Raw genomic sequence first — 16,755 nt, 5'->3', positions numbered from 1 at the left:
TTCCCAAAATAAGCGGACGCCTGAAGGCCTATCAGCGGGGGCCATTTAATCCCCCAGGCCCGGGAATGGGAATAAATTCGAAATGCAGCCCAAGTCGATCATCAGGGAAAGTACCTGTAGTTCTGTGTAGTGTGTATAGTTAGACATCCTTATAGATGCGTTCGTTCCCCCGATACCCATACCCAGTATCCCACTACTAGGTACTGGTACCGGTGTAAGGGTATGGAACGATCGGCACATTTACAGTTTCGATATACCGCGTCTCACCACCAACTTGTCGCCGGTCCGCGCGGATGTCTGCTGTGTTGTCCTCCCATACTTCGTATTTCGTATACTTGAATAGCAGACATAAATTCGAACCCTGAGACACTCAAGATGTCTTGAGATCAAAATACTAATCCATGGTATCTAGCCTCGCCATCACTACAGCGTACTCTCTCGGACAACGTATGCGGTGTAAGGAACGCGGCACAGCCACCGCCAACCTCGCGTGTTTTCCGTGTCTTGGAGGCCCCTGGACGTTATCACTGCGGAACGGAGAATTTGGGTGGTGAATACGAAGTGCAAGATTTCCCAAATCTTTCTTCGTCGTGGATGTCAAGGACCGTCTTGAGACGAATACTTGAATCTGATCTGGTAAATAATGCCGTACTTTGTAGAACTAGACGCATTTATCGATGGAGGTGTATTACTGCGTATACCGTACCTGGTATGGATCTAATCAGGACCGTTGTTTTTACACCCGAAGAAAATGACGACGATGCCCTTTCGACAACTTAGAAATGGAACTGCTGTGTTTGATGAAGGCGTTTGACAGCTTGCCATATTACCAACCGATGTGGTCTAGACTGGGATGGTTCTCCTCATCAGGCTCGTTATGAGATCACCGGCCCACCAATCGGCCGAGACCAATCGCGAGCGTTCCTCTTCGCCCTGTCGCTTCATTCCGTTGGGCTCGTATGGTGTCATCTTGGTTCCGGACATCTTTGTCGGGATCTATACTCGCCGTCCACATTGAAACATCGGTTAAGGGGGTTGTTACGATTCCACCTGCCAAAGCGTGCTTAACTCTGTCAGACATGGGTTTTGAGCCCATGGCATGTTCACTCATAGCAAGTGATGCTAAAGTATTGGCACACGGCATCAGGGAACTGGGCTAGAAGTCTTGATTATTGAATTCGGGGATAAGACACACTTTATGGACATCAAATTAGATGGACCAGCCATCTCTGGAATTAAATCGGGAAGGGTACCTCAAGGGTCGCGTAAGAGATGATTGGCAGATTAGGATTAGAAGTATCTGTAGATAGAGAGAAACATAGCAAAAGGAAAATCGAGAACTCGATACAGACAAATGACTTGTCGTCCACAGAGCTGGAAACACATGACTGACCCTCTGCTGCAAGAGACCGTCTACAGTCCTGGTATGCACAAGTGGATTTCACCATACTTGTATCGCACACCGTACTCTTCGCTGCTTTGGTCTTCGTAGTCTTCTTGGTGTACGGTAAGAACACCTTTGGTGGCAAGTGTGAGCACATGCATAAGGCCTTGGGTAGCCACAATGCGAGAGGTCTTCTGTGGAGGAAGAAGCATGGAGAATGACATTTTCTTAACTTCCTCGGTTGGGAGATGTGGCTGTAGACCAGCAGCCCATTCTTCTCCACCATGTCTGGTTGTCAACTTGGTAGTTAAATACTCAAAAAAGTTCAAGCTTTCCTGGTCTAGAGTTGACTTTTGTGAATCATCATTGAACGCTTGCAGGCTCTGAAAAGTACGGATACGCCCTGGCCCATTTTCGTTTTTCGGGTGTTCATTAAGCCCTCCAGCATTATCAGTTTCAAGTTCAGTGTGCAGGTACTGGCTTATATCAAAGTCATCAAGGTTATTCAACTCGTCACCTTCGTTGCCGGGAATCGAAAGACTGTTGAGGCCTTCGATATCGAAAGGAAAACCACGACCTGCAAGAGGACTCGCGCTCGTGAGACGGCTCCGTGGTCTTCCAAGGCCAGTATCAGAGATACCATGAGAAGAAAAGTCACTAGCGCTGCCAAATCCGCGGAAAATGTTCGCAGCAGAGGAGCCCTGTCGAGAACTCTGGACAGAAGCTGTGACATTCCATGGCATTTGAATAGAGTTATCATCGCGAATATCTGGCGGGGCATTGCGACCAATTTCAACATCCTGTGTGAAAGGTCAGCTGCGGACTTTCGGATGGAGGAAACATGTTGACGTATACAAACCTCATGCCAGAAGCCATCATCGTTGAAGCGGCCGATCTGGTCTTCGTCCCCCATCCTTGGGCGTACACGTCGTGCATCGAATTCGGGATCCTCTTCCTCAATCGAAGGATTGATACGTTTCTTCCCTTCATTGTTAAGCTCAGGATTGAGCGCTTCATACAGCTGCTCGCCCGAAAATGAATGCAATGGATGCAAGACACGAGATGATCCCACACCAACGCCGACAGACCCAATGCCTTGACCGACGACCCAGAAGGCGGCGTTCTTTTTGGCGAGGGTTGGAATCTTATTCCGTTGCTTCTGTTTTGAGACAACTGCCATATTCTGCACATAGTTGTCATTCAGATGGGCCAGTTCAGTATTTCGGAGTGCAATCTGGTCGTCCAACCCAATGACTTTGGGAGCTCTCTGTCTCTGTTGCATTGCTGCCTTCGACTCCACAATGACTTCATCTTCTCCTAGCTGGTCAAATATGGAAGGGCGGTTGCCGGTGGCCTTTGGTGTTTTAGTTGACCTCGCTTCCTGCTCTTTCCCGGGTGCTATCTCCAATCCTTCATCAATCAAATCTTGCTAATGCGGCCTCGTGTCAGTCATAGAACTATCGACTTATCAGTGGGGCACTACCTGATCCTCCATAACGATGTCTTCGATACCCTCCCCCTGGTCTTCTGCAGCTTTCTCTTCAATCGCCGGTGATGTGATCCCTTGTGGTCTTGCCTCAGCTTGATGCGAGCCACCAAGCTCTATAATGTTCCCATCTTCGTCAAACTCAAAGTCTGGCTGAAGGATCACTCCTGATTCATCGTTAAGAGCAAATGGTTCGATACCGGCGAAATCAATTCCTTTCCTGCCATATTGGGTGACATTGGTATCTGAGCTGAACCCACCTACATCCCTCAAAATAATATCATCAGAAGATAAGTCCAGTCGCAGGCTGGAAGACTGTGAGAGGGCTGATTGGCTGAGATCCGGGGTCTTTGGCCACATGAGACTAGATTGTTGACTCAGATCCATGTCAATTGGCAAGCTGAGTTTCGAAAGGTCGAGTCCCAAACCCGGCAGGTTGTTTTCCGGGAGGAAGCTCGGATCATAGGGTAGAATAAGCTGTTCAGGCCTATACTGAGCGTAAGCACAGGGCACAAACAGGAATGTCTACATGTAGAACGTAACGGGGCAAATGGAAAACAGACCTAGCCTTTCCTGCTGATGGGTCCAATCCACCTCCCGGCATAACTTTGAGCACCGCCCTCATTCTATCATGCATCGCCTGGACGTCTGTGAGTGTATACCCGCATTGTTGACTGTAGACTCTTGACACGCCATATCTATGTTGAGCCATCACTGAATCAGAAAGTATACGCAAGCTCTTGGTATTTTGGTCTCACAGCAAATTCCCTTGAAGCCTCAGCGCCATCGGTGCCGCCGGGTCCCTAATGACACCACACGCTTTGGGAACATCGACATCCAATATGGCCTTTCTGTTCAATCTTCGAGTGATGGATCTCGAGCCTAGAGTGGCGACCAGCCTGCATGCATCACAATATCAGCAAATTAAGCATTTACCTCAAGTCATACCGCGTAGGGGATAGAAGTCGCTGACCAGACCGTAGCAACGCCATGCTCAGGAGAAGTAAGAACTGCCAGGTGTAGAGTATCATAAGCACCATCCGTCTCAAACCGGCGTTCAATGCCCTGACACGCTCAACTTGAACCAACTTACTCTCATGACTATAGAACATCCCGACTTCCCTTCTTTATCCGCCCAGAAGAACGCGCCCTGACGCGTCCCTCGAGCTGATACCCACCTTCCAGTATCAGAAGTGACCTCAGACGCGTGAAAAACTTCGAATCGTGTTCGCGTCTAGCAGAGTACTGCGCAAAGGCAGACGCGAATGTCTCGTTGGCGGAGTCAGGTGAGCAGGTAAGTGCGTCTAGCTGGAAAACGACCTAACCGTGTCGCGTGCAAAGATTCTAGGTTAGACAGATAGTGTAAGTTTCAAGTTCTAGGCCATATGAATGATAGACAGATATCTTTACGGAAGGTTGGAGGGGTAAGATCATGACTTACAGCAGTGGCTGTTTACTGTGAGGGGCCTAGCAAGACGAACGTTAAGGGGGGAAGGTGAAATCAGTCTAAGGAGAATGCAGACGTTAGAATTTCACACTGTTAGTGAATTGATAGTATACTGTAGGATAGTAAGTGAGAGTGTAGGTGGAGTTTGTGAGTGTGGAAGGAACGGAGGCATGGGTGGAATCAGTCGGGAGTGAGCAAGTGAGTATACATACATCAGAGTAGGACACTCGAGCTGGAACTTCCTTCGCTAGTTGTGAGCAGGACAGGAGTGGAAGGGAACAGGATCTCACTGGCTATTCTCCTGAATACTATGGCACTTGCACGTCATTTTTCTTCGATTTACTGAGTGGGACAGTTGCTTACGTGCCAGACTCTCTGAGCAACGAACAGCAGTATCCAAGTGAGCGTCTGCTGCGACGAGAATTGAATGATTACTATAAGATCAGACTGAGCTTTTCCGTTTCCCTTCTATATTGCTGTACTGCACCAGCGCCGATAAGACCACAGAGACACCACACAGACAGAGGATTTGCTTTTCAGTGCCCATTGAGACTAGGAAAGACGACACAAGACAACCAGGGAGGTCAGGACTCTATTAAAACGAAGGAACAGAGAAAGGAGAAAAATGGGCAGAAGGAAATTAAGTTGACTATGGCAGATGAAGAAAGAGGTAAAGAGTCCTACAATTATCTCCAACCCATAGCAACCCAGGAAGATGCACGTGGGGTATGAGACATGCGAGAAAGAGCAAACCAGAAACTAGACACGAAAAATTGTTTTTTTCTCGATTCCCAAAAAAATGAATGTCCCGGATTAGATGAATTCTATACCTACCCTCGGACCAGATCAATGTTACATGAGGCGTATTTAACAGATAGGAGACACCTAGTCAAGGGGGATGCCCTGGTATTCGCCGTAGCCAAGGGCAAGGTTCATGTTCTCTGTAGCAATCATGTTAGCTGTTATTCCATCTGTTGAACTCAAGGAGAACAGTTAAACTGTGGTACTCACGCAGGCACTGGGTGGCGGCACCCTTGAGCAGGTTGTCAATGGTAGCACACACGACGACGCGCTTGCCACTGGAGTGGACGGCAAAGCCACCGACCTCAACGCCATGGCGGCCAGCGATGGCCTTGACGGAGGGAGGCTCGCCAACGATCTTCACAAGCTTCTCACCAGCGTAACGGTCCTGGTAGATGTTGCGAATGTCGCGAGAGCTCATCTCCTCCTTCAGGGGAATGCTGATGGTGTGCTAAACAAAAGTCAGTCTCGACTGAGGACGAAATGCGATAGAGCAAAGATCAAGGAGGATCGGAACATACATGGATGCCCTGGAACCAGACAGCAACGTGGGGAATGAACGCAACGCTGGTGCCAAGCTGTGCGCTGATCTCCTTCTCGTGGATATGATCAGTCAGGCTGTAGGGGATGATGTTGTTGGTAAGGTTGTCCACGTCGTTCTTGGGGCTTGGCTTAGTGCCAGCTCCAGAATATCCCGAAACACCGAAGACGGTGGGCTGACCGCCGAGGAACGGGACAAGAGGAGCAATTCCGATCTGAGCGGCGGTGGCGTAGCATCCAGGGTTGGCGATACGGGTGGCCTGGGCGATCTTGGAACGGCTGACCAACTCAGGAAGACCGTAAGTCCACTTGCTGTCGAACCGGTAATCGGCACTCAGGTCAACGATGACGTTACCCGTCTCGGAACCCTGGTCGACGGCATCAACGAATGGCTTGCAAACACCATTGGGCAGAGCCATGACCCAGCAGTCCACATCTCCGTTCGCGGACATGCGCTTAACATCATCGGGGCTGAGGTTCTCATAGATGATCTCACGCTTGTCATAGCCCTGCAACTTCTTGCCAACCAGCTCGCGCGATGAGACGTGGCGCAGATCCATGTGAGGGTGGGCGTTAATCAGGTTGATCAGAGCCTGGCCAGTATAGCCACGGGCTCCAATGAGAGCAACCTTAGAGGGGCGGGCATTGGACATGTTCTTCTCACCCAGGGGCGGGTTAGGGTTCGTCGTGGCGTAGGTCCTAACAGATCTCACAGGAACCATCGGACGTGCTGAACGAGCAGCCCGCAGAGCATTGCTCGTAGAGGAGAAGGCACGCTTCTGCTCAGCAGAAGCACCGCTAGCGCCGAATCCCTTGCCAATGTTGGTGGCCGCTTGGGCGGCGCGGTGCAGCCTGGACTCCAGGTTGATATCTCCAAACATCTGGCGACCGTGCTGGTTGAACTCCTGGACCAGCTGCTTCACCTCCTCGCCGCTCTCGATACCGTACCAGAAGAGGACCTCTCCGTCACGGCTGAGGCTGCCATCAGCCTTGTCAAAGAACCAGGTGAGGTTCTCATCATCCTCCTTGACTGTCCAGACGAGCTTGGGGTAGTCCTTCTTGATGGAAGCAAAGACGTTGTCAGCAACGTTCGTCAACCATCCGGACTTGGTGATGGTGAAGGTAGCCAGGTGAGCCAAGGGAGAAGTAGCATCCTGCTGAGGGGGCAAGACAACGGCCAGCGCTTCCATGGGCTCATCGTAGTAGACCTTGAAATCACGCTCCTTCAAGCCCTCAACATAACGGTCAACAGTGGCGCGAGCATCCAGGCCCTCGCGATCACGAACCAGGACCTCCTTGAGCTTGTCCAGATCTTCAAACTCGGAGAAAGAAGTCTTGGTGTGGACCTTGTTGCCTCTGCGGATCAAAGTACCAGCTCCCGAGTCGGTGAAGAGTTCCTTCTGCAGATCGGCCGGGTGGATGATAGCAACGCTGGAGGTACGAGGAAGATCGCTGAGCAGATCCTTCATCTCCTTGATCTTCAAACGAGTACCGTGACGCACCCACCACTGAGTCATCAGGTGGTCGTACTCCTCGTCGAGGTTGATGGCAGAGATCTTCTCGCCGGTGTCGCCGTTGAACAAGCCACCCTTTTCGGCAAGGTAGACGATCTTGAGCGGCTGGAGCGCACGCGCCAGCTCACCAGCAGCAACATCAGCGTTGACATTGAGAACCTGGCCATCAGGAGTCTCCGCCATGGAAGTAAGGATAGGGAGGCAGCCAGCTTCAATAGCAGACTCAATTGGCTTCTTGTTCACGCCATTGATCTTGCCAACCAGGTTATACTTGTCCTTGTCAAGGTAATCGGCGGTGAAGACACCCGCGTTCAGAGGACGCGCCCTCACACCCATGCGCTCCAACTCCTCGATCAGCTTAAGGTTCTCCTCCAGGAAAAGCTTCCTGGCCAGAGCCAGTGTCTTTCCATCGGTGACTCGGATTCCGTCTTCGAATTGAGGCTCCACACCGGCGTCCTCCAGCATGCGATTGAGCTGAGGACCAGCGCCATGGACGACGATCGGATAGAGGCCAACATGGTTCAGGAAGGCAAGGGCGGAGGAGAGAGTCTGGAGGTGTTCCGTGATGATGGCACCGCCGACCTTGATGACAGCGAACTGCTGGGAGGAAACGGAGGTGAAATGGGAAAGATACTGCTGCACCTCGCGCTTGGAACCGATGTTGCTCAGCAGCTGGACAACGGTAGACCGGGTGGAGGAAAGCTGGGGGTCAGTGGCCCGGGAGTAGTGGCGACCCTGCAACAAGGGGACGGCGGAAGCCTTCAGGGAGTGACGGGCAGAGCCGAGTCTGGCAGAAGAAACGGCATGCTGTGCGGAGAACGCGCGGAGGGGCTTGCTGGTGGAAGCTCTCCGCACGGCGGTGCGAAGGGAGAACATATTGCCAGCCAGCATGCGGCAGCTTTGGGGCGTAGTCGGGCAGAAGGTCGAGGGGGGAGATCTGGAGGGTGAGGCGCTGTTAGAGGCGTTAAGTAGGTGAGGAGAGGAGTGACAAGGAGGAGGAGGGAAAAAAGGTTGTGCGGAGGTGGTGCGGGTTCATCAGGGAATTTGCCGCAACCCCCAAAGAGTTTGATCGTCCAGATTGATTATTATCGGCCACTCCTCGGAGCGGACGTCCTTCTTTGGGGGGGGGGGGGGGAAGGAATTATTACTCACTAGCTCCGACCCAATGACTGGCCGCAATCGCCCTTCTTGCGTGTGGGCTTTTCGGCCGTGAACTCGACTACTAGTAGATACTACTACTAACTACTACCTACTACAGAGGTGGTCGGTCGCAATTATTATACCTCCCATGCTCCCACACCCGCCTCGTTTTTAGGCTGCTTGCAAGGGAACCCAAGCCGGCTGCCACCGTAGTTGAGCGAATTGAACCGACCACTGAGATAAATTGCGCAGGTTCCAGCTGGAAACGTCGACTTGAGGGATAAATGCCAGTCCGCACAAGTGCCCGAAGTAACGCTGGCTTGGCTGCGACTTTCGGAGCCGGGTATCGAACACTGACACGGGCATGACTCACCACATTATTCAAGCCGGGCCCATTCTAGTTTCGCGGTTTCCTCGGTTTCCTCGGTTGCTTTACTTGCTCCCATCTCGACTGGCTTCCCTTTTCGCGTCTACACACGTAATGAAAACCAAGCAATGGACCCCGTCGATCCTCTTTGATCCTCTCTAATCAATTTCCATCATTCAATAATAACTCCTGGCGCTCGTTATCTGATCTCGCTAACTGCCGAGAGCCAGGTCGCCAGCGAATGACAGCTTGTCGCGCTCCCGAGTCGCTGGAGTCGTGCTCCATTGCGACTCAGACCACAGGTGTCAAAGCCGTCAGTGCTGAGTGCAGATGGACCCCCCCCCCTTCGTTATCTGATCCTCTCCTTACCTGACACGTTACCCTGGTTGTCCAGATTCGATATTAACGCGGTCCACATCTCATCTCCTCATCTCCTCAGCATCCCACCGCTTCCAGTCTGCGTGGGGTGGAGATTTGCCTACCGCTCGGGTCCATCATAAGAGACCCAACCCAAGTGTGCTTGGCATATGATTGCCATAATCCTTCTTCTGAACACGTCTCTTTATACAAAAGTAAATGTACTCTCAACATACGAGCCGGGTAACCGGTATAAGGCTTGAGTGTGGTTGAAAGTGAGTCCATTAAAGGCTAAAGAAAGACACAAAGGAAACACATAAGAAACAAAGCAAACATAGGAAACCAAACCAGCAAACAGCACTCATAGTTGAACACAAGGAAGCACCGGAGTATCATTTACATCTTCACCGTCGATGGAATCATGTGGCATAGCCTCAATCCCCAAATCGGCACATAGCGTCAATGGCGTAGAGAGACAACAATACTTTATTCGTGAGAACGAGTAGGTTGACGCCCGAGAAAAAAGCAGGAGGTATTAATAGCTGGAAACAAAGGCTTCACGGTCTCAACACAGATAAACCAGGGCCAGGTGAAAGCAAAACGTCATCCATTCCCAAGATAATCATTAATTTTTGAGTTTGACAACTAGAAGGAGGATATGTTAGCGCCTTCGGGACCTTTTACAGAGTCGCAATGTTCTGGGGGGAGAGCGCAGATCTTACCCGTAGGAACGATAATCACTACAAGCAGAATAATGATACAGACAATCAGGCACACGCGCATCTTCATGTCCTTCCACCACATTTGCTTCCGCACGCGGTTGGCGCCTCTGCGGAATCCCTGGGCTGATGTGGCCAGATTGTCCGTCTTATCTTGAAGAGAGTCTAGACGTTCACCACGTTCCGAAACTTTGAAGATGTTTGAGCGCATTGTATCGACCGTTTCTTGGATTTTCTAGTGAAAGAGAGAGACAAGGCGTTAGTTAGAACTTTGCGACACATATCACCATAAATATAAGCCAAATAACATCCCCAAGCCCTGGGGTGCCCTCATATCCAGATGAAATCGAAAAAGAAGCCCCCAGGAGAGCACCGAAGTGCGTCACCTCCAATGCAACTTGGGCGATACAACCTGGTGGTACAATGAAGTTGGCAGCGAGGCGTATCGGCCACTTACTTTGTCGATTTCCCTTGTCCTGGGGTCGCCATTCTGCGCAGCACTGGCACTGGCCCCGTTGGATCCAGAGGGGATGTAGGGATCGTAAGGCTGCTCGGACATGATAGTAGTGCGCGACGGACTCCGTGTATTCGTTATTCGGGTTGTAGGACCTGGCAAGTCACCAGACTACCGAGCTGGAGGTGACGGGCTGTTGCCTGTTCCTTTTCGTAGGGGATGAGGCGGGAAATCGCAACGACAGACTCGACGGCTGGGAGTGCGGTGAAAAGCGAGAAGGAGTAGGGTCGGAGTGCGGCTGGAAGGTGGCGGGATGATGGAATGCAGGAGGGAAAGTAGGATGCGTTGTTGGAGGGAAGCTGACAAGGTGTGATGAATCGCCGCCCGCCTTCTGGAGATTACAGGCGTTTCGGTTCGGTCGGGGCGGTGCACGTGATCCGTAGTCTATTGGGAAAGACAGTCCCGGCAGGCAGCTATTTTAGTGCTGAATCACGATCGGCTGAGCGACTAGAATCAAAACAAAGAGATGGCTGGCCGTTTAGGATGCTACTTTGCTGTGATCCAACTCCTGTGTACATCAGAAGGAGGAAAGAGACCCTGTACGGAGTAGAACCATTGACCTACCTGGAATGGAAATGGGGGATCTACAGCTGTCAATAGAGCCTGTGTATGTACCAGGTGCAGTAGTGAAGTACGGAGGATATCCACGCACACTGGACGGTAACAGAAATAGAAACACCAGTTGTCCGCTTATTGCCGCTTATTGGGCACCACGGTCAGAGGTATCATTGTCAATTGCCTGCCCACCCAAATTATGCGTTGCTTGAGAAACATGCCGGGCCAATGTGGCTGTGCGGCGGATATGCTGCGCCCTCCGCCACAAGCTTCACGTGGGGATTTCCCCTCTCAATGAGTCTGGACTGTGGGCCCTCTCCTCTCTGATGTAATAATATGAAGGAGGCTGACATTGACAGCAAGGGTTCCTTCAAGTAACCTTCCTCTACTTCATACCGTCTCCAGCCTTCTTCAAAGACCATTGTTTATTCTCGACTATGGACAATACATGAACCAGGAGATTGTCTGTAAATATACGGTTTTTTATTCGCTGTAGAAGCTCGTTCATGAGTTCGCCTTTGTTTCTGATTTGTATATCTATGATCCCATCGCCCTGCCCCTCCATCTTCATTATGGAATCATAAAAGTCAAAATCGAGTGATATCATCCTCAACGCCTTTCGACAACTCCTGGCCACCGATATACGCGTTCTCAAATGGAATAACTCTGTTTTCGCAATTCGCCACCAACGGGTGCCGGCAACCTTCAACAGGTAGAGGCATTCTCAATTCACAACACGCCAATCCTCACAGACTACAAGTGGCATAGCAATTGACTGCCAAGCACCAATTATATATCTACGGCCGCTCACTGCTAAGCTGTACTGCAATCCAAATTCCGGTGCGAAACAATTAACTAGGACCAAGCAGTCATCCCATAACCGATACCTGTCAGCGAGCTTACTCCTTCGAGGTCATGTCACTTTTAAGCCTGTCACCAGAGCTCCGTCTCTTGATTGCAGGTGCAGCGGAGTGCGAGAGGGATATCAACAGTCTGGCTCGTACTAGCCGCCAATGCTATCAAGACCTGAATGAGTATCTTTATGAGCACAACGTCAAGTTTGGCAAGAGCTCAGCACTCATTTGGGCAGTAAAACATGGAGTCATAACTACTGCTATGAGGATGCTAAACGCGGGGTGTGATATCAATGCCAAGGACGATTATTGCGATGGGTCGGCGCTTTGGCATGCTGCCATATGTGGACAGGAAGGCATGGTAGCCCTTTTGCTGGGAATAGATGGCATTGATATCAACTCTCAAAACGGCCATAGCCGCTCGACAGCTCTGACGGAGGCAGTAGACCTTGGACATAAAGGAGTAGTGCAGCTTCTTCTTGCAGCAGACGGCGTTCAGGTGAATCTCATGGACGGCCTCGGTCGAATACCACTTTCTACTGCAGTAAGGAAGGGTGAGTTAGAGGTGACCAAGTTACTTCTTATGACTAGGGGAGTTGATGTGAATTTAGAGGACGGAAACGGGCTGACACCTTTGATGCATGCCACATGCAATAAATGTACAAGTTCTGTTAGCCTGCTGATGGGCGTGGCTGGTGTTAATTTGAACACTCGGGATCGTTTCGGTCGTACCCACTGATGGTTTCGCTATTGTAAAATGTCCCAGAGATAAGAAAGCTGCTTCTCTCTAGCGACAAGGTGGACATAGACTTAACGGACACCCCGACAAACCTCACCGCTTTGGCATATGCTATACGGAATGGGCTCAAGGATGTGGTGGAGAGCCTTCTTGATAGAGGTGCTAACCCACATTTGCAAGATATAAATGGCATGACTCCTTTACATCTGGCTGCAACCCTGGGTAATCTGGAGATAGTAAAACTACTACTTTCCAGAAAAGATATGGATCTGGATGTGGTGCAGAATGATGGTCTCACCCCTTTAGCATATGCTGCCCAGTGTGGACACAAGAATATAGTAAGATATTTTCTTGAAGCAGGTGCCAATCCATGTTTACGAGATACAAATGGTCAGACACCTTTATATTTGGCTGCTCCACTGGGCTATAATTTGGAAGTGGTTAAGCTGCTGCTCTCTAGTGAAGATGTGGATCCAGACGTGGTGGATAACAACGGCCTTACCCTTTTGGCGCATGCTGCCTGGGTGGGGAACAAGACTATATCAAAACACCTTAAAGCAGGTGCCAGTCCGAGATCACGAGATACAATGGGCCGGACGCCTTTACATATGGCTGTAATTGGGTGGGAGCCGAAGGTAGTAAAGCTGCTGCTTTCTAGAGACGACGTGGATCCAGACATGACAGATAATGACGGTCACACCCCTTTGGCGTATGCTGTCATGTATGGAAGCAAGACGATATTGAAGTGCCTTCTTGAAGCAGGTGCCAATCCATTTTCGCACCCTATCGATAACGATCAGCGGTGTTCAGATTACCCGGAAAAGATGAAGCTGCTCAAAAGACACATGGAATCCCGTACTGTTTCTGGGCCGCGATACACTTGAACAAGAGTTCCCTATGGATGAAGGAGGCCTGGGGGATGAAGAAGAAGCGAAGCTACTCGAATGGATATGATGGTTATGTGGGTTTCCTTCCTGGTGCTTAGGATTCTGGGACAATCATACTTTCAACATTCTCTTATGTAGTACATTGTTATATCACTCATTATAGTATCGGACACGATTAACGGACTGCCTTAAGAGAAATAACATTGATCAAAATGCTTAATGGTGAATGAGAAAATCTACTCTTCTAACTAGATCACACAAACTCCTACTTGTATCTCTATATCCCTTAGATCTCCACCGCAAGAATGCAAAACTCTTTTGAGAATCTCAATCTAGTGAGAACTGCTATTGTAACATATATGCCTACCGAACAGGCTAACCAGTTTAGCAATCATGAGGAGGAGACTCCAATAGTCGCCGAGGACGTTTCGCATGGCCTAAGGGGACTCTGAGATCGTTATCACTATCATGGATTATAGAAACTAGCCTCCATAGTCTTGCTCTCCCTTGAGGGGGGCCGTGCGAGCGTTAGTATCATTCGAGCCATCTATTCAATTTGCGTGATCAATGCCCGTTTATACAAAAGGTGGTCAATGGGTGAGAAGCATAGTGGCGAATGGACTCGACATTGTCGAGCACGAATGAGTGCCAAATAGGGAAGTTGGGCATCGATGCCCGTACCATGATCCGTTACCAAATCTCGGGTATTGGATACAAATTATAGAAACATTCGTCCTTCGCGGGGTCTGGATGGGGAGTACTAAGAGAATACTACATATTCTATCTGCATGAATCGTATGGCATTATAGCCTATGTGCAATTCGTACACAGCATAAATATGTAAACATGTACAGCTTAATAGGCAGATACCAGTCGCGTGAACATTCCATTTCGATTGACCAGTTCGTATGTCTCTTGACGCATTTTCACACCCCCCTCGCCACCCAGTGATTTACCAGCCTCTAGATGGGCGTCCTATAATGAACACGGGTTCCATGCCACTGTACTATCGTAGAATGTAAGCGAAGATTTCCATTCAGTCGTTGATATATAATACAGGATAGACCTTATCCCCCGAAACTCCACATAATTGCGAGCCAAATGCTTTCCACACAACGCTTTTGGACATGTCCCCAGTAGAGGCAATGGGTATAAATACAGGGATGACGCAGAGATCGATAGTCCACATACATCCTCTTATCGATCAAGGAGGCATCGAAGGATAGGAAGATAGCATCGGCGCATTTGGTCCAATGAGAACCGATACCCTCGTGGCCGACGTAATGCGACAACTCATTTCTCGCCCAGCAACTCCTTCCTCATCTCCTCGCGTTGTACCTTGGCATCTTCCTTGGCCTGATTCCGGGTTGCCTCGACCTCCAAGCGCTTCTGCTCCTGTTGTTCCTGGGCTGCGAACCAGACTATACGATTTTGTGGCATTAGTCTAGCTGTTCATCATGGAGTACCAAAGACAAAACGGATAGGGAAGGATCGCAACGCACTATGCTTGTCAGACTTGGACCATTGTTTCAGCTTGCCGACATATTCGTCAAAGTCCCGAGCTCGGCGATCGCCCTCCTCTAGACTCCGTTTTTGAAGATCGGGGTTGTATCGCTTGAACAGTTCCTCGTCGGTGGGACGGATGTATTGGACGAACGCTGGGCCACCGACACAAATGACAATGCCGCTAATATCCGTTAGAAACCGGAGGATCACATCGAAAGGAGGGGTGTGGAAGCGCCGTACCAGCCCAGCATCTTCATCCACGTTCCTGCGCGAGACATGATGAGAGGCGAGTTCGGATTTCTGGCAACGATTGCTTGTGAATTGGCTGTCGCGGAATGATGTCAGGCAGATAAACTAACTTCTGCTAATGGATACAGTGAAGCTATTGAGGTCTCAGATCCACGGGGTATGTCCGTGTGGGTGCGTCTGTTCATCAACCGGAGCTCATCAACATCATCGTAATCGCGCAGACGGGATTCGGCAGGGCCGATCAATGTGTGGCGCAGCAGTGGAGGCTAGTGCAAGTGGCGCATGTTGTGGCCGTTGTGCCCGCCCACCAATCAGTAAAGCGAACCGGCATTCGGGCTGGCTTCCTTTTGCTGCCGAACCCAAAGGGAAAAGTTCTTCTTGCTCCACTGGCTATGTCACTAGACCAGCGCTACTTTGGATCCTTATTGCTCAAATCAGCGGCTAGTTCCCAAGGGCGACTCCTCGGAGAAAACGGCCAAGATCCCGTATTCGTTCTCTGAATGGTTCCTGTGACGTCTGAATGTCTAAGACATCGCTCCGCTCGGCATGGACGTGTCTAATTATAATCGCATTGATGCATGGGTATCGACAATAATTCTCAACCGGTGGTGAAGGGCTATTGCTCTATCGAAAGATGTGCAGTCCACTTTCATAAGACTTTGACAGTAGGTACAGCTGATCATCAACTTATTTGGAAGCCCCATTAGTCAAGTCCTAGATAATAGTAGCAAAAATCTTCCTTGTCGAAAAAATATGCATTTTTACCAAATTCGATGTCCCCCGAAGAGAAGTGCCCCATACTCACCCCAGGACTCCATCTGTTTGGGAGTAAGGCAATCTGCTGTACTTAGGTCCACATTGGTATCTCTCAATGCGGCATGACTGATATGTCGACGCGGCAGGGGTAATTTAGTGCTAGGAGTATGGTGAGAAGAGCACTTGGTCAATGAACCTACTTATCTCAAGACTAGCGTCGGACCATGAGCACTCCTTACCCCATAAGGCTCAATTAGTACTATAGTAGCTACTTAGTGCTTGGGGATGGGGTTATGTAATAATGTAAGATAGCATTATGATTGATAACTCGTCGTAACTTGACTCGGGGTGTCCATCCGCCACTATGATTCGACGCATGGGGCCCATCTATATACTCGCGAGACCAATGGGAGGCGCGCAGCCCCTGCGTTTCGAACGGAGATTGCGCTGGGGTCCAGTCTGATCCATTGACTTGAGCAAGAGTAGACTAGGGGTCCCTCAATATTAACTGCATACCTATCCATTAACACAATCACCACAAACCCCTGATGGTCGAAGCCATAACACCTTGTGGCAGTATCTTGGTGATAGGCGAAGAATCGCGTTCCGGGATATCCGGAATGTGCATCTGGGGAGTATGATGTCTCAGGGGTAGATGGATTTAGTGGTTATTGAACGTCATTGTCCCGGGGGTGCGCTGGGTAGCGCCGCGCCAAGCGGCTTCCATACTCCAACGGTTTCTGAACCTGAAGGTGGACTGGGATATCCACTGCGGCCGAAGCAGTCGTGTAGTCGGGTACAGCAGATTAGACGGTGCATGGTGCCACAGATGCCTCTGGTCCGCTAGACTGAAAGGGGTCGGCACGGAGGAGGAGATCCGTTTTGTACCGGCGACAAAGTGGACACCAAACATCTAACTCTGACCAGCGACTGTATCCCG

General features: G+C 50.2%; 5 protein-coding genes across 5 annotated transcripts; 1 reads left to right on the top strand and 4 right to left on the bottom strand.

The window, feature by feature from the left end:
• Positions 1-1,302: 1,302 nt before the first annotated feature.
• BO94DRAFT_489855 (Rad21/Rec8 N terminal domain protein) lies at positions 1,303-3,982 on the bottom strand (the record flags this gene model as incomplete). Its single annotated transcript, XM_025609102.1, has 7 exons — positions 1,303-2,184; positions 2,244-2,813; positions 2,868-3,357; positions 3,434-3,568; positions 3,629-3,769; positions 3,844-3,880; positions 3,964-3,982. The coding sequence occupies 7 exons, from the start codon at positions 3,980-3,982 to the stop codon at positions 1,414-1,416; spliced, it is 2,163 nt and encodes a 720-aa protein (XP_025468824.1). The 3' UTR covers positions 1,303-1,413.
• A 1,220-nt stretch (positions 3,983-5,202) lies between these two features.
• argEF (bifunctional acetylglutamate kinase/N-acetyl-gamma-glutamyl-phosphate reductase) lies at positions 5,203-8,401 on the bottom strand (the record flags this gene model as incomplete). The annotated part of the gene is made up of 4 exons (XM_025609882.1): positions 8,325-8,401; positions 5,640-8,109; positions 5,329-5,569; positions 5,203-5,258 (listed from the first exon to the last, which is right to left on the bottom strand). Exons 2-4 carry the CDS (start codon positions 8,061-8,063, stop codon positions 5,203-5,205), a joined length of 2,721 nt encoding a protein of 906 aa, XP_025468823.1. The 5' UTR covers positions 8,064-8,109; positions 8,325-8,401.
• A 1,280-nt stretch (positions 8,402-9,681) lies between these two features.
• Positions 9,682-11,246, bottom strand: BO94DRAFT_545194 (SNAP receptor SNC2; the record flags this gene model as incomplete). Its single annotated transcript, XM_025613222.1, has 5 exons — positions 9,682-9,990; positions 10,213-10,302; positions 10,385-10,653; positions 10,834-10,922; positions 11,221-11,246. 5 exons carry the CDS (start codon positions 11,244-11,246, stop codon positions 9,682-9,684), a joined length of 783 nt encoding a protein of 260 aa, XP_025468822.1.
• A 339-nt stretch (positions 11,247-11,585) lies between these two features.
• BO94DRAFT_24984 (ankyrin repeat domain-containing protein) lies at positions 11,586-12,513 on the top strand. The gene has a single exon (XM_025606426.1). The coding sequence runs from the start codon at positions 11,740-11,742 to the stop codon at positions 12,415-12,417; it is 678 nt and encodes a 225-aa protein (XP_025468821.1). The 5' UTR covers positions 11,586-11,739; the 3' UTR covers positions 12,418-12,513.
• Positions 12,514-14,155: 1,642 nt separating this feature from the next.
• On the bottom strand, positions 14,156-15,243 carry BO94DRAFT_533928 (uncharacterized protein). Its single transcript, XM_025611427.1, has 3 exons — positions 15,051-15,243; positions 14,807-14,991; positions 14,156-14,725 (listed from the first exon to the last, which is right to left on the bottom strand). The coding sequence occupies exons 1-3, from the start codon at positions 15,086-15,088 to the stop codon at positions 14,598-14,600; spliced, it is 351 nt and encodes a 116-aa protein (XP_025468820.1). The 5' UTR covers positions 15,089-15,243; the 3' UTR covers positions 14,156-14,597.
• Positions 15,244-16,755: the final 1,512 nt, after the last annotated feature.

The sequence above is a fragment of the Aspergillus sclerotioniger genome (assembly GCF_003184525.1).
Source record: "Aspergillus sclerotioniger CBS 115572 chromosome Unknown BO94scaffold_10, whole genome shotgun sequence".
Classification (NCBI taxonomy): domain Eukaryota; kingdom Fungi; phylum Ascomycota; class Eurotiomycetes; order Eurotiales; family Aspergillaceae; genus Aspergillus; species Aspergillus sclerotioniger.
Note: the sequence above shows the minus strand (reverse complement) of the source record. Positions and strands in the feature narration are given on the sequence as shown.